Source organism: Trichoderma breve, chromosome 1 (assembly GCF_028502605.1).
Source record: "Trichoderma breve strain T069 chromosome 1, whole genome shotgun sequence".
Taxonomy (NCBI): Eukaryota; Fungi; Ascomycota; class Sordariomycetes; order Hypocreales; family Hypocreaceae; genus Trichoderma; species Trichoderma breve.
The window spans coordinates 6,287,548-6,302,480 of record NC_079232.1 but is presented as its reverse complement, the minus strand read 5'-3'; the positions used below and the strand labels follow the sequence as shown (position 1 = coordinate 6,302,480).

The following is a 14,933-nucleotide window of genomic DNA, read 5'->3' as shown; positions in this document are numbered from 1 at the left end:
TCCTCTGCTTCTTCTTTTCAATTATTCATCTTTAATCACTGTTGCGTCGCCTCGGGCGAAACGCAGCATTGCCGAATCTTCCACACTTCTAGCGGACCTCATTCTCTCCTCATCTTGCTAGCGACGCCCTCCGTTCTTCATTGCCTCTATTTGAATGGGCAGCTTAGAGAATTGGAGTTCAGACGAGGGAGCCGGTCCCTTAGAGAGACCCTTCCGCTCCCGCAAACCCCATCGCCAGTCGTCGCATCGTAACATGAATCGCTCAGTATCCATCCTCTCCAACTTATCCGAAATCTCAGAGTCCTTCGTTTTTGGCACCACGCGCTGGTACCCCGACGAACCAAAGATGAACCACGACTACTCATCCGACCTTCGGGAGCCCATGTCCAAGACTTCCGATCCCGACATTGACGACGACTGGTCTGATATGCCGTCTTACAATCCGAGGTCCTCATCCAAGGCCTCCGGCTCCGACGTGGAGAGGGAGCGGCTTGAGCGGCGACGATCAATTAGTAAGTTGGAAACTCTGAAACTTCTTATCATTTACGTTGCTCTCTCTTCCTCTTCATCCTCTTTTTCTGATCCAAATGCTTCACTCGCCGATCTACGGCCCACAAATCCATTCATCGCATTCTCTCTCTTCAATTGTGTCTCACCCCCCTTTCCCATGGCTCTTGTGGTCCGCTGTCCTCCTCTTGTATCGCCCTAATACGGACGGGTCGGAGATTTTTCCCTCTTGTCTAGTCATGTCTCAGCCGGTCGCATTCGGTAGCGACCAGCACATCAAGATGACGGCAGCTCCATCCACAAAATCTATCCCACAGTAATAGGCGCCTAGCCTGATTGTCGAATCCCCACAGCGATGAGAGCCATCGCGGGGTATCCGGAGCCCATCATCTTGCATGAGGCTCAGGCACGCGACCATCGGGGGCTGGTTTTTATGTGGATTCTGCTTGCCACCATTCCCTTTCCTATATTCGATCCTCTTTTCTCATTTCATCGATTTCTCATCTGAAATGTTATATAAGTATCCATATTTCTTCTCTCTTGCCCCATGATTTCACCGCTTTCTGTCTCTCTCTCTCTTCTCCTTACCACTTAACTCTGCTCTTCGCCAACTTCTCTTCTTCTCCTAACACTATCTTCTACAGGAGCCGACGTAGACAACGGTACCGGATCCAGCTCATCCGCATCTACCGGCAGCCGCCCAATCGCCATTCCCAGATCGAGGCAAAACAGCTCCGCGTCTGCCATCACACTCCCCGAGGCCCTGTCTGCCAGGGGTGAGAAGCAAGGGTAAGACCGGTGAATGACAGTGTCATCTTTTGGTCGATACTAACTCTTCAACTAAAGTGGTTACTTTCCTCTTCACGAAGATCCCAAGACTCGCGTACGCCACACTCATCCTTTCTATCACGACATCAAGAGTCACAGCATGGACCACTCCATCGAGGATGTGGATACGGGCGCGGATGCCGACGTTGATGACATGCCCATGCCCCGGCCTCAATATCATCTATCCAGCTCTACAAGGGATAGCAACGATGCATACTGGCTGCCCAGCGACGACGATGAAGACAGCGAACCCTTCCGCTCTGCCTCGATGGGCAAGTATTATCCCGGGGTCTATGAAAGGCGCCAGGCACAAAAGAAGAGCGGCCGGCCAGTCGCACCTACACCAAGCAACAAAGCGCCAGCTTCCAAGTCCAAAACCCCCAGGACTCAGAAGAACAGACCAAAACCAAAGACTCCGGTCCTTGAACCCCGGTCTACAACGCCTATCGAAGCCATCCCCCCTTTAAAGCTATCATCAGCTGAGTAACAGTCTCTATGATGTAGAAGCCGCCCCGACTGGCAGAGAGTCGTGGAACCTCAGTCGCCTCATGTTTTGCGACAGCTACGCGTATAGAGCTTGTTCTCATTTATTAGAACAGAATCGGCATTATGGAATGATTTATGACAATAGCATTTGGATTTAACTATTGGCGAGCGCGACGGCGGCGATGAGACAGCTGCCCATACACTTGGTTTATTTGGAATCACAGAAAATGTTTTCAGGATAAATAGGTATTATTATAAAGAAGAAGAAAAAAAAAGAACCAATTATTTAATATTTACAGCTCAGGAAGTGTACTGTGAGATGCTGCCACCCGAGAGACTACTACATAAGATTGCGCAGCGACACCTTGACAAGGTATGAGCAATTGAACTATCTCCTCTCCAGCGACTTTTGAAGCCTTGAGTCTTTTTTTTTTTCGATCAATAGTAAAGATTATTCTGCTATGAAGGAGTCCTGAGGAGCTGATGTCGCCTTACTTTACAGATTGAGGCTGTGATGACGTGTAGCTGAACCAGAGCCTCAGCTGCAGTTACATCCTAACCTACAGGCCAAGCATGTAGAGACAAAGAAAAATGCCGCGGATGTTTTGCAGAATTGCCGCTGAGAAGCGAATCACTCTATTTCCGCCTCTCAACACACTTTTTTTTGGATTTTCTTGCAGCTTGTCCGGGGCCCCGAGATCCATCAACCGATTCTCCTCCTCCCCCAGCCGGAGCGGATCTGCCGGAGTCTGGCCTATGAGATGCTCCTTCTCCAGATACAGGTACCCCATTGTGGAGTTCAGTTAGCGAAGCTTCGATGGATCCTTCCTCAGACATCACTAGGCACCTATTCAGACTAGGAAATTCAAAGTGCGACACGTGATCTGGCGTCGCGTCAATTCGCGTAGCTTTTCGCTTACAGATTCGCTCTTGCTCAAGTCGCGTCTCGCTGGCAATTGTCCCGACTCACTCATGCCTGCACTGTTACTGTTAGCGATAAGCCTCTACAGCTGTCATTTGGCAAGTCACCCCACCATTCGAGGGTAAAGAATGAAAGTACCCCTCGTATCACTTTTTCTACATCTCTATGATTTCGCAGAGATTTCCTCACGCGGTCTCGTCATCTTTCTCTATGCCTCCTTCGCCTCTTCACATCTCTCCGTCGTTATCTGCAACTTCTCATCATCCATCTCCGTCGTCGCATTTTCAACCAACTCCCAACCCTGATATATCATCAACCTCTCCGCCTAATCTATCGCCAGCCTCAGAAGTTTACCAATCGTTAACTCCCGACTCTGATCCATCTCCCTTTGTCTTTCTCCCTTCTACAGATTGCAGCTCCTCGTGTCACTTAACACGGCATGTTCCGACCCAGAGGAAACGCTGGGCAGGCTAGGCCCCGTGAAGCACCAGCCGCAGAAGATATTCATCAATCAAGTTTCCAATCCGCAAGAAATGGCATAGAGTTTAATACCTCTGTCGCTCCAACATCGAGAGCCACTCAGCAGACCAGGTTTCATCCTGTAGCATCAGCCTCTCGGCTTGCTCATCAAGACATGCTTCAACCCGTCTCTCAGTCAACGAACAACGCTGGGGCAAACCACACACTTTCTACACAATCATTTCACAGACCACCGCGATTCTTAGCATCAGCTAGAGGAAACCCAGAGCCAATAAATGCTTCTGTCGCATCGACGTCTCGTGTCACACGACCTGGGGCTCGAATTATTGATAACATTGAACCTGATGGCACACCTCCTCTGCCGGCGAATGCTTCTGCTGCATCAACATCTCGTGCCACACGACCTAGAGCTCGACTTATTGATAGCATTGACTCCGACGGTACACCTCCTGCAGCTCAACCTTTTGGTAGCATTGAGCCCGATGACACACCTTCTCTGCTGGCGCATGTTTCTGCTGCGTTGACCTCTCATACCATAAGACCTACATCCCGACTCGGCGATAGCATTGAGTCCGATGGAACACCTCCTCTGCGGGCGAATACTTCTATCACATCGACATCCCGCATCATAAGACCTGGAGCTCGACTCATTGATAGCATTGATTCCGACGGCACATCTTCTCTGCTGACGACTGCTTCTACTACATTGACATCTCATATCATAAGACCCGCCTCTCCAATCCTCCAGAGCATTGAAACCGAAGCTCCGCCTCCTCTACCAAAATCTCGCAAGACCCGGCGGCCCATGCTCCAGCTTTTAAGAGACGCTGGCCCAGCTAATCCTGAGCCCGTAAACATTCCCTCCAACTCAACGGCTCGCGACCCTCGGCCATTACCGTTGCCAGATAGGACAGAGACTGGGCGACCTACTGTGCCAACCACATCAATATCTCGTGCCACATATCAGACCGTACCTCAGCCAGAAAGTAATGCTGGGCCAAGTCGTAGGCCTACCTCATCGACATCGCGAATAGCTCAGCAGCCCACGCTTCAGCCCACGAGAAATGCTGTGCCAGCTCATGCCTCCACTATCTCGGCGTCAAGGACAGCTGTACAACCCACGATTCAGCTTATGAGAAACGGTATGCCAGCTCATGCCTCCACTACCTCATCGTCAAGGATAGCTACACAACCTACAATTCAACCTACGAGAACTTTACCGACTCAGAATCCCTCTGCTTCATCGTCTAAGATAGTCGCACAACCTACGACCCAATCTACAAGAACTTTGCCGACTCAAAACCCCTCTGCCTCGTCATGTCGTATCTCTCAACAGTCTGCATTCCGCCCCTTGAAAACAACCGCGGCGCCAGCAAACACTCCTACTCCATCAACTTCTTCTTCCATCCTCGAGTTCATTTGTCTATATTCACATGACCTCCGCCGCAAGAAGAAGAGATGGCAAGACGGCAAGCTTAAGTTCCACACCTTTAACAAAAAGTACGTAGTGTATGACGATGGCGGAGGCTTCGTTGGCGATGGACATTGGCAAGGAGAGGAGAGCGAATTCACAGAGGGCGTCGAAATGAATCTCGATCGGGGCATGGTCATTGTACAAGTCTTAGAGTGCACGGGTTCCAAGGAGCAAGATCTGGGGGAGGTTCTGGGGAAAAGGGCGAGGGAGGTGGAGGAGAGGCGTGTAAATGCTGCAACCAAGAACCCAGCATCAACAGTAGTACATGTAGCTTCGTCGAACCCGGCGAAGAGGATTAGAGGAATCGCGGCGGCGGCGGTGATGCAGGTGGCACAGGCTCCCACCCCCGCCCACGCTGTCGCTGCTGCCGCCGTCACCACCGCCATCACCACCACCACTGCGATTCCTCTTCCCAGGGGCGGGGGGGCATGGAGCAAACATGCCGTGGATTTGCTGGGTATGACCCGGCCGAGTAGATAATTTTTATTCTTGTTTTATCTTTAATGAGACATGACTGAGACGTAATGAGACACGACGAGACATGACAATCAGGCATGAGTTGTTCTCCGATATCGTGACTCTGGGTATTTTCCATGGCGGCTTCCATACCAATTGATGTGCCTGTCGAATTATTCGACTTACCTTTACTGCGAACCCGACAGAAAATTGGACAGAAGTTCTATATCGAATGATGCCATTCTTCTCCATTCTTCTTCAAGCCCGTCCTCGTCCAAATGCGGTCGTCACTGAGACTCTCATTCTGTTGTACGAGAATGTTGTAGACGGCAAGTAAATACATTGATGGACGGCAATTGAGTCGCTGTAATTTCGGTCGGTATGGGCTAAATTTCTGATGCTCCTGGGACATCAATTGGATTTGTGTCCTAACCTCAATCGGAGCTTGAGCTACGATAGAGCATGATTAGCAGTTCATGTCATTGTACCCTGATTTCGGGTTCGTGGTTCTCGCAATGGATTTACTACCGTTGCTGCTGCCATCACGACCCGTTTTGCGGTAAGAAAGCCACGCGGGTTATTTCAACCATTCCGCCCAAGCGCCTTGTGGAGTGCTCAATTGGCATTCTTTGATTTTTCCTGCTTCTCGTCCGCGTCTCGTTTAGATACGGGGATTCGGAGTCGGCTTCGGAGTGGTCCAGATTGCGCTACGACATGTCAGGATCAGCCCAGGATCACCAGTGGGGTTGAGCCTAAGCCTTCTCGAGCTCGCCGGAAAACTCGAACCCGCCGGCCGCCTTGAATTCGCCGGCGTGCCAAGCCAATTTCGAGGGGCCGTAGACGATGACCAACTGTCCCAGCTGGATGGGGCGTCTACTTGTCATAATCTTTGCAGCGGTTCTGTTTGGTCGTCGCGGTTATGCTGTTGCTCAGATGATCTTGTCTACCTCTCCTTAATCTCGGCCGTTCAATTTATTTCTCTCAACGTGGTTCGATTTCGATTCGTATTGGTGGGGGGCATGAATAAGGTAACGGACAGGTCGTGTTCAATTGGGCTCGAAACTCAACGTTACACATCAGTGCCACTATTGCTGACGTCGGCTTGAGTAAGTGGGTTGGATCGTGATACGTTTGGCTCGTACAGTACAGTACAGACAAGACGATGCGGTCAGGGAGGCAATTGTTGGGTCATGATTGACGGGAGAATCGAGCCGACGATGACAAGGCGACGAGAGCTGGGGTAATCGGCCCCAATTGGATAATTCCGGCACCCTAAATTGTGAAGTCGGCTTGACTTTTGAACATCTCCAACTTGCTGTAGGGTAGTGCAACCTTGGACGTAATGAGAAGGCAGCGTCAGCATTTGTTAGCGCACAGCATGTATGTCCATACAACTTGGATGAGACCGAGACCGAGATAAAAAGTGAGCGGCGTCAGTGCCCGACTTGGTATAAAGGCTTGAAGGCGTCGGCACGTGTCCACTCTGAAAGACTCATACGAAGCACGTTTTGGTGGCCCAAAACTTCGAGAGAGAAAACCCAAAAGAACTCAGGCAGGATCTAGATGGGGAAGTGCATCAACTTTATCTACTCGCTTGACCTGTAATGTAAGCCTTTCGCTTCATCGTTGGGCCGTGAATCTACAGAGTGCTTGTTCATCCTACTACTAGTCCCATGTACGTTACTGAATGGTTATAGATCTAGATACGATACAGCACGAGCACTGGCACTAACAGAAGGTTGACGAGTCTGGGGTATATTCGCCTGCTGAGTGGGAGGCTTGGAGGAGTCAGATCAACCATCGATGTATCAGTGCATGTCGAGTCCAGGTACAGACTCAGTCTCCAGTACCGCCACGGATCACCGCTGGAACCGCCATCTGGCCCGTACCCGAGCCTCAGTCTGTACCCGCGCCACCACCCGTGTCTGTACCTGGCCGGCGGCCCCCGATAAGCTCAGAGTGAAGCCATCCCACGCCAGAAAAGGGAACTTTTACAAGCCCAGGATTGAGTCACTTGCATGTGGCTCCGAGTCCAGGCGGCGCCATTGGCCAATCAGTGAAGCTAAGCTCTCGCCGAGGACCCACCCAGGGGGGCGCATCAGGTGGGGGATTTGGACCAATCAGAAACAAGAAAGGCGGGGCGCTGGATCCCACAGCACAGCCCTATTGGCCAGCTGAGCCCCCAAGGGCGCCTTACGCTAGTCCTTTTCCAGCACGCCGAAAGAGTCAGGATTGCGACTATCCCGCAAGGGCCTCCTTCCCCAAAGCCGCTTTTTCGCAACGCCAGGCCGGACAGTGAAATACCGTCATGACTCCCGACCGGCGACGCCTGAGGAACTCGTTTTTCGTTTTTCATCTTTTCTCTATTCTTTCACATCCCAGATTCCCATCACCATTGAGTGATCTGATACCCTATAGTTGGATAATCAGCTTTCAAGCTTCAGAGCTTAAGCCCCATTTGGTTTTTGTTTAGTCTTTTCGACTCCAGCGCGCCAGGACCCTCCCCTCTCCGCTCGCAAACTTGGCGCAGCTGCGAATACCCTCTTACCAAACCATTTCCTCATTCGTTCAACCCTCAGAATCAGAATTAAAATCAAAGAGAGAATACTCTCGAATTAATCAAATCTCATCTTCTCTGGCCGTTCAATTGTGTAAGTACTCTGATAAAACCAAAGGCGCCGCCCGCAACGGGGCCTTTCCAAGTGTATCGTGGGCTTACACTCCCATGGCGGGCCGGACAACGTCGAATATTCCATCTTCGCTACGACGTCCTCCTTGAGTTCTTTTATGACTCCTTTCTTCTCGACTTCACTCAAACAACCTCAATCCACCTCAGCAATGGCTTCTCAGTACTCTTCCAACGCCCCTCTCCCCCAGGGCTTCTCAGTCTACCAGCCTCAGCTTGGCGCTCAGCTTCAGTTCTTCCCTGCTCTTGGCTCACAAGAGCTTGATGACATGATGAACGCCTACATTCCGGGCCCGGCCGCTCTTAAGGAGAAGCGAGCAACCATCTCGCTCGACTTCTTGGAGCATTCGCAGCTCACTGGTCAGACGTTCAAGTTTTACCCCGTTTACTACTCAACTAGCCCTGTCGCCGCCTCTCCAGTCAACTCAATCGCCACCTCTTCTTTCAACACATCTCCAGTCAACTCGACACTGGATTGGAGTCAGGCATCCGCCTCTCCCTCAGTGTCTTCTCGCTCCTCCATTTCCAAGAGCCGCAGAACCTCCAAGTCTAACAACATGGTCGCTCGCTATTCTGCGATCGACCTTTCAAACCTGCCTGGCATGAAGATCATGACCAAGGATGGTGAAGATGTTACAGATTCTGCCTCTCGAGGTTCCAAGACAAAGGAGCAACGTGATCACGCACATCTCATGCGCATCATCAAGGCCTGCGATAGCTGTCGACGGAAGAAGATTCGCTGCGACCCCGACCACAAGAAGCGTTCAGCCTCTCAAACCCAGCCTCAATCTGCAACAAAGGCAGCAAAGAAGGCACGCACATCACCACCGGCAGTGGCCACACCAACACCTCAGAAACCGGTGGCTGCTGGTGTTTCAATTTCTAAATTAGACGATAATCCGGGCAGACCAATGTCACTCCTTGGCATTGACCCTACCTTTACATTTGCTGGCTTGGACAGCTTCGAGTCCACTGACCAGATCACCGAGTCGTGGGAAGAATTCATTCAGTACCCTCCTGCCGATGTGGAGGACAACTACGACTTCTTCCTCGACCCCCAGGGCTACTTCTCCTCCTCCCAATCCTCTGCTTCCTCCTCTTCTGCCTCGCCTTCCAAGGTGCTTACGCCAGCGTCGCAGCAAGATCTACTGGCCGTTTCTGGCCTTGAGGAGGGTGAGAGAATGTCGTCACAATCCACCTCACCACAACTTCCGTTTATGCAAGACAACTACGCCGGCTCTGCTAGCAGCTACACCGACTTTAACCTCTTTTCGCCTTCGTCCACCTTTTCCGAGGATGACCGCATGGTTCCGATTTCGTCCACGCGGACGCTCAGCCCAAGTCAGCCGTCGGCTTCAGGATCTGAAACTGCCTTCTTCGACAGCTTCGATCCAGATGGCCATACGCTTGCAACTGATTGGAGCGGCACGAGCCAGCCAGTATCTCCTTTGGAGACTGGCGGCCTTGTTGCGGCTGCCAACACGAGCCTGCCGTGGTATGATCCGGGTCACAACGCAGTAGCGAACCCTGATCAGGATTCACGCGACGGTGTCAGCGCGATAGCTTCCACAGGCTGGGTAGGCGGTGTTCGTATAGCCAATCCGCCGGGTGGTTCTCTCCTCGTTACGATGGAGTCTGGAAATGGCATGGAAGTGATTGCGAATAGCGTATGTCTCCTGATTCTTACCCTTTATTCCGTTTTTAGATGGATGAACAATTACTGACTTCCTCGGAAGGCACCTCCTGGACGTTCAGATGTTTCTGGATCTGAGATTGTATCAATTGCGATCCACGGAAGTGTACGTGCCCACGCCTATCAGCTAGATTGCAGAACCGTCACTAACTTTCGAAAAAAGGGCACATCAGTTGATGTTACCACAAGCCAACCAGCAAGCACCGCACTGCAGTTCCGCGGCGTACGTTTTCTCTCCCCCTCTCTTCAGCTAGCTTGCGCAATTGCGACTAACTTTGAAAAAAGGACATACAAGAAGAATCATTGTATGACACATCGCCAACCGAGCATGGTAGAATCGCAAGTGTACGTCTTTACTGGACCCCCTATAAACTATGTTGCCATACGGTGACTAACTTTAGAAAAAAGGAAACACCAGCTCGTTATTCATCTTGGTTATCACCCGGCCAAGCCGACAACTTCCGAATCGTATGTCATGCCGCAATCACAGCTACCGCCGCTCTCTTGACGACTAACATGGCCAAGCAGGAACTCACGAGCGAACGTTCTGTCGCGTCCGCGTCCGCGCCCTCTTCGCTGGCGACCGCCACGAACCGTCCAGTCCGGTTCTCGACGGGCTCGGAAGAGTCACTCGCAAGGGTATGCGATGCCACTGAGCTCACAAAGCCCCGTTCGGCCCAGCTAACTCTCTTCAAGGCCCAAACCGAATTTGCCGCCAACCGCAGTGTGATTCCTGGTGTTTCCCCTGGCGTTTCGCCTGGCGGATTACGAGCATCATTTGGTGAATCCAATGCTCTACTGGCAACCGCACACGCAACTGCCGGCGAGGATACTACGGTTCCTGCCTCCTCTACAGCCCTTGCTTGGCCTCATATTTCGGATGTTAGGACTCCTGAGATTCTCAGGAATCGCAGCGGCCTGCCTGCTCAGCAACCAAGCGGCGAAGTCAATGTGCACCAGCAGTCGTCGGCGTCTCGGAGCGACGATGGAATTCAACCATTGTCGCCCCTCCTCCTGCAAGCGATATCGCCCATGGAGGATGTTCGCGCTGCTGATGAACGTGCTGCTTTGGTTACGAGCAAGCCTAGCGAGTTCTCGCTTCGCCAAGTCCAACCTACACAAGCCGCTGCTGCGATGTTGGCCGCCACTCTTGTTGGCGCTACGTTCGCTGGCATGCTTGGGCTTTCTGCCGTTTTCTCTTTCGCTTCCCTTATTCTCGCGATGAGATCCGTCCTTGAACGTCTTGCGACTCCTAGTGGAGTCAAGGCAACCTTTGCGTCGGCATCATCGACAATGTCAAGTTCAAGATCCAAGGACAGTGTCTACCCTTGGGCGGGCCCTTCCCTACGGAAACACCAACCTTTGGGTTCACGAGACAGGATGTCTTGTCTCGCTCCCCGTTTCTCTTCTTTCCTCAATGGAGCCATCGGCACGGCCTTGGTAGCTCCTATGATGGGCTAGAAGTATTCTTGCACATGCAGAGGATGCTCAGAGATATTTGGGCATCTAGACCACGCGTTTTTTCTACAAGCCAATTGGCTAACGATACCCTTTTGCGTGGATTGTATTAGTATTTGGTATAATGCTGGGCAGGCTTTGGTTTTCCATGCGCCCATTTGGAGTATCATAGAGTATAGCGTGGTATCAGGACTAGCCATTTGGCAGAGTCTTATAAATGATATATACTGGGCCAAAAGAAGCCTAGAATTTTTTATTACCTTTTTTCCCCTCTCGTCCTGTGTCTTGGTGTATTTTCCCCGACTACCGTTAGATTTCTACGTACAGTGATTGTTTGATTTTATTTCTCTCGGTAGCATCTATGCGCTGCCGGGAACTTGGGATAATGAGGCTGCCAATATGTGTGATTCACTGCTACATACGATTTGTGCTGCGAAGGGGTGCTAATTTTTGGGTGGTGGTGGAGTGGTCGGTGAGATAGCATGCTTAGTCATCTCATTCGGTTGCTGCAGGCGCCTGTCAGTGAAAAAGGTGTGACAGAATTTCAAACGCTATAAAAAGGCCGTGGCCAAACTTTGCATCTCACCGCGAAGCAAGGTGGGAAATCAGAAACAAAGCCACCCACGACTTTCTTTCTGATGAGCCATCTCTTTCCTTGAACCTTTCTATTTTCTATACCAACTATCGCTCTCGCATTTCGATTTTGCAGGGGCATTTTACTGCGCACGAGGCCCGCCAGAAGAGGCCTTCTCTCTCACTTTTTTCCTCTTCACTCTTCCATCTGCAAGGCTAAACCGCGGAGGACCTGAAGACCGAGTATACTCTTGACTGCTTCGAAGGTGCAACAAGGTGCGAAAAGATCTCTATTCTTCTTCTTCCTGGCGATGGCCTTTCCATTTTCAGGGAAGAAGCACTATCTGACACTCCCAGAAGGCCTTTCTTTCCTTTACGATAGGACTGCAGAGCAAGCCTCTTCTACTCAATAGGCTTTTCTGCCCTCCTAAACACCAGCGAGGAAGATAGACGCAACATCTGCATTTGTGCCATCTTTCTCTCTTTACAATTTACGGCATATTCCTGCCGTCATCTTGTCGTCAGCCAAATAGGCGACAGCAGCTCTTTCCTTAACCCAACAGACAAAGCAGGTACGCCGTGAGGGGCACGGGCTGTGAGGAAGGAGCAGGAGTCAAGCCCCCCCTTAAAGCCAACCGACCACACCGATTCTTCTACCCATTCTCATCTATTTTCTCTCATTCAGAGAAAACAACAACTTTTAATTCTGCACCAAGGCAAAATTTACCCTCAAGGGACCCCAAGAAGAGGCTGTTGGGCATAATTCACTGACACCACCTGTAACCCACCATGGCCGCCCTCGGCATCCGGTTACTTAGCCTGGCAACTGCCAGACGGGCAGTGCGCAGGTGGTTCCGTCGCGGCTGGCCACTTGGCGACGACAGCTCTGACGAAGAGGACGACGGACAAGCTGTTCCTCCGGCCCCTCCCAACACTCCTGCTGACACTTCGCTCGTCTCCGAAACTGACGACGACAAGGACACCAAAGAGCCGCAGCCAGAGGAACCAGAGGAACCAGAGGAACCAGAGGAACCAGAGGAACCAGAGGACGAAGATTCGGAGCCCTACATTGACGACAGTGAGTACGACCAGGACTTTTACAACGACTCGTCCACCATGAGCCTCAACATGTTTGTGCCCACCGTCAGCGGCATGCAGCAGGCCGTTGCAGCTCAGGCTGTTGCAGCCCCAGCCAACGCCCAGGAGAACGAGGAGCCGCAGCAGCTCCCTGACGCCAACCCCAAGGAGATGGAGCAGCCGCAGCCGCAGCAGCTCTCTGATGCCAAGGTCGACGCCTTGACCGAGCAGATGACCCAGCTCAACGTGGCCCGCATTGACGAGCCCGTTGTCGCTGTGACCAAGCCGCTCTCGGCTCCAGGAGATGACGATGCCACCATCGCCGCGTTGACCGACCCAGCTGTGCTCGCTGAACGCGCTGTGCACCTCAAGTTCATTGGCGAGGCCTTGGACATGGTGAGTTGCCTTTTTTTTTCTTCTTCCTTCCCCATCTCCCATCTCTCGTCTCCCATCTCTCGTCTCCCATCTCTCGTCTCCCATCTCTCGTCTCCCATCTCTCCGTCTCCCATCTCTCCGTCTCCGTCGCAGCCTCGTCGTCTTGGCAATGTTTACTGACCAGCGGCCGTTTGCTTCGTTTTAGGCCAAACTTGCTCTCGTCACCAACGAGACTCCTGTCGGCTGCGTGATTGTCCACGACGGCAAGGTCATTGCTCGTGGCATGAATGCGACAAACGTCACTCGCAATGGAACTCGCCACGCAGAGTTCATGGCCATCGCTGCCCTGATGTCGGTTGCCAAGCCAGGTCAACCCAAGACCACCTCTCTCAAGCCCAACGTTCCACCCAAGAAGGTCGTCAAGGGAGATGGACAGTCTGACATCTCTTCCGTGGAGTGGCGATCTCCCGACGAAGGTAACGAAGATGGCCGCAAGGGCCACCTGTACCCCTACGGTCAAAAGGACTACCCTGAGGAGCGCGTGAATGGCAGCATTCTCCACGAGAGCACCCTCTATGTCACTGTTGAGCCTTGCGTCATGTGTGCCTCGCTTCTTCGCCAGGTTGGCATCAAGAAGGTCTACTTTGGCGCCGTCAACGACAAATTTGGAGGCACCGGTGGAGTCTTCAGCATCCACGCCAATTCCGTCCCCGTTTCCAAGGATGGACAGACGGTCAGCGCTCATCCTCAGCCCAAGCCCATCCAATATCCTGATGGCGGCGGCAGCCTTGGCACTTCGTTTCCTCCTGGAGGTGGCGATGGCGGCAACATTGAACCCGGATTTGAGATTGAGGGTGGCTGGGGTCGTGATGAGGCCGTGGCGCTTCTTCGTCGCTTTTACGTCCAGGAGAACGGCAGAGGTAAGTGTTTCCCCCTCTTTGTTGATTGCTACATCATCACATCTCCAACAGTTTGCTAACATATTCCTGTCTTTTAGCTCCTGTTCCGCGAAAGAAGGAAGGCCGCGCCGCGCGTCTGGCTGCCATGATGGAGGCAGATGGAACTGCGCCACCTTCCTCCGATGCCGCTGCCAAAGAGGTCAAAGCGGCCAACGATGCCAAAGAGGTCAATCAAGATGTCAAGGATGTCAAAGATGTGAAGGATGTTCAACCTGCCGAAGGTGGTAACGATGCCACCAAGGAGAATGTTGAGCCTCGCAACACCCAACTTCTCAACAAAGGCGAGGAGCCCCTTGCCAAAGAGACCACTGTTTAGAGTACCCCTCTGAACGCTGCTCTGCATTGAGTCAGCCTCGGTCGAATTTCTTTTTTGGTACCAGTATCGATGCATTCCGACGCCCATACCCATCCGCCACGGTAATTTCTAATCTTGCTTGCTACTATTACTTGACGTGCGAAATGGAAAGGGGTCGGCACTTGGCGTTTTATTCATTCCGGCAACAAAAGCCGTTGAGGGCGGACATTTGCGATTGCTACAGCTGCGAGTCAAAAAGACTGCGTGCATAGGAGGATTATTTCCATCGCCCATTTTGGAGCTTGATATCGTCTCTATTTGCTTTTAGCAGGCTTCACACGAAGCAGATTTGCGTTACATTCTACATAGAAGGTAGAAATTCAAGACGATTTAAACAGCTGACACAAGACACAAATAGCATGCCCCCAGGCAAGAGTGATTAAATTGAAGGGCAAAAGAATACTGACACGAAAGAATCATTATGGTTTCGCATAGGAAAGAAGGGCAAAAAGGAAAACCGATGCGTAATCTGGGAATCGAACCCAGGGCTCCCCGACGTTGCTCGGATGGCAACGGAGAATTTTACCACTAAACCAATTACGCTTGTGATTCATGCACGGACCTCGCAGATTGACAATCATGAATGTTTCACAGCTAGCAAGGA

At 51.8% G+C, this 14,933-nt stretch overlaps 4 protein-coding genes across 4 annotated transcripts; all 4 read left to right on the top strand.

The window, feature by feature from the left end:
* Positions 1–253: 253 nt before the first annotated feature.
* Positions 254–1,822, top strand: T069G_01834 (uncharacterized protein; the record flags this gene model as incomplete). The annotated part of the gene is made up of 3 exons (XM_056169044.1): positions 254–512; positions 1,152–1,296; positions 1,354–1,822. The coding sequence occupies 3 exons, from the start codon at positions 254–256 to the stop codon at positions 1,820–1,822; spliced, it is 873 nt and encodes a 290-aa protein (XP_056034360.1).
* A 1,555-nt stretch (positions 1,823–3,377) lies between these two features.
* On the top strand, positions 3,378–5,177 carry T069G_01833 (uncharacterized protein; the record flags this gene model as incomplete). The annotated part of the gene is made up of 1 exon (XM_056169043.1): positions 3,378–5,177. One exon carries the CDS (start codon positions 3,378–3,380, stop codon positions 5,175–5,177), a length of 1,800 nt encoding a protein of 599 aa, XP_056034359.1.
* A 2,814-nt stretch (positions 5,178–7,991) lies between these two features.
* On the top strand, positions 7,992–10,993 carry T069G_01832 (uncharacterized protein; the record flags this gene model as incomplete). The annotated part of the gene is made up of 4 exons (XM_056169042.1): positions 7,992–9,506; positions 9,696–9,755; positions 9,818–9,877; positions 9,941–10,993. 4 exons carry the CDS (start codon positions 7,992–7,994, stop codon positions 10,991–10,993), a joined length of 2,688 nt encoding a protein of 895 aa, XP_056034358.1.
* A 1,359-nt stretch (positions 10,994–12,352) lies between these two features.
* Positions 12,353–14,290, top strand: T069G_01831 (cytidine and deoxycytidylate deaminase zinc-binding region domain-containing protein; the record flags this gene model as incomplete). The annotated part of the gene is made up of 3 exons (XM_056169041.1): positions 12,353–13,036; positions 13,221–13,935; positions 14,013–14,290. The coding sequence occupies 3 exons, from the start codon at positions 12,353–12,355 to the stop codon at positions 14,288–14,290; spliced, it is 1,677 nt and encodes a 558-aa protein (XP_056034357.1).
* Between the last annotated feature and the right edge of the window lie 643 nt (positions 14,291–14,933).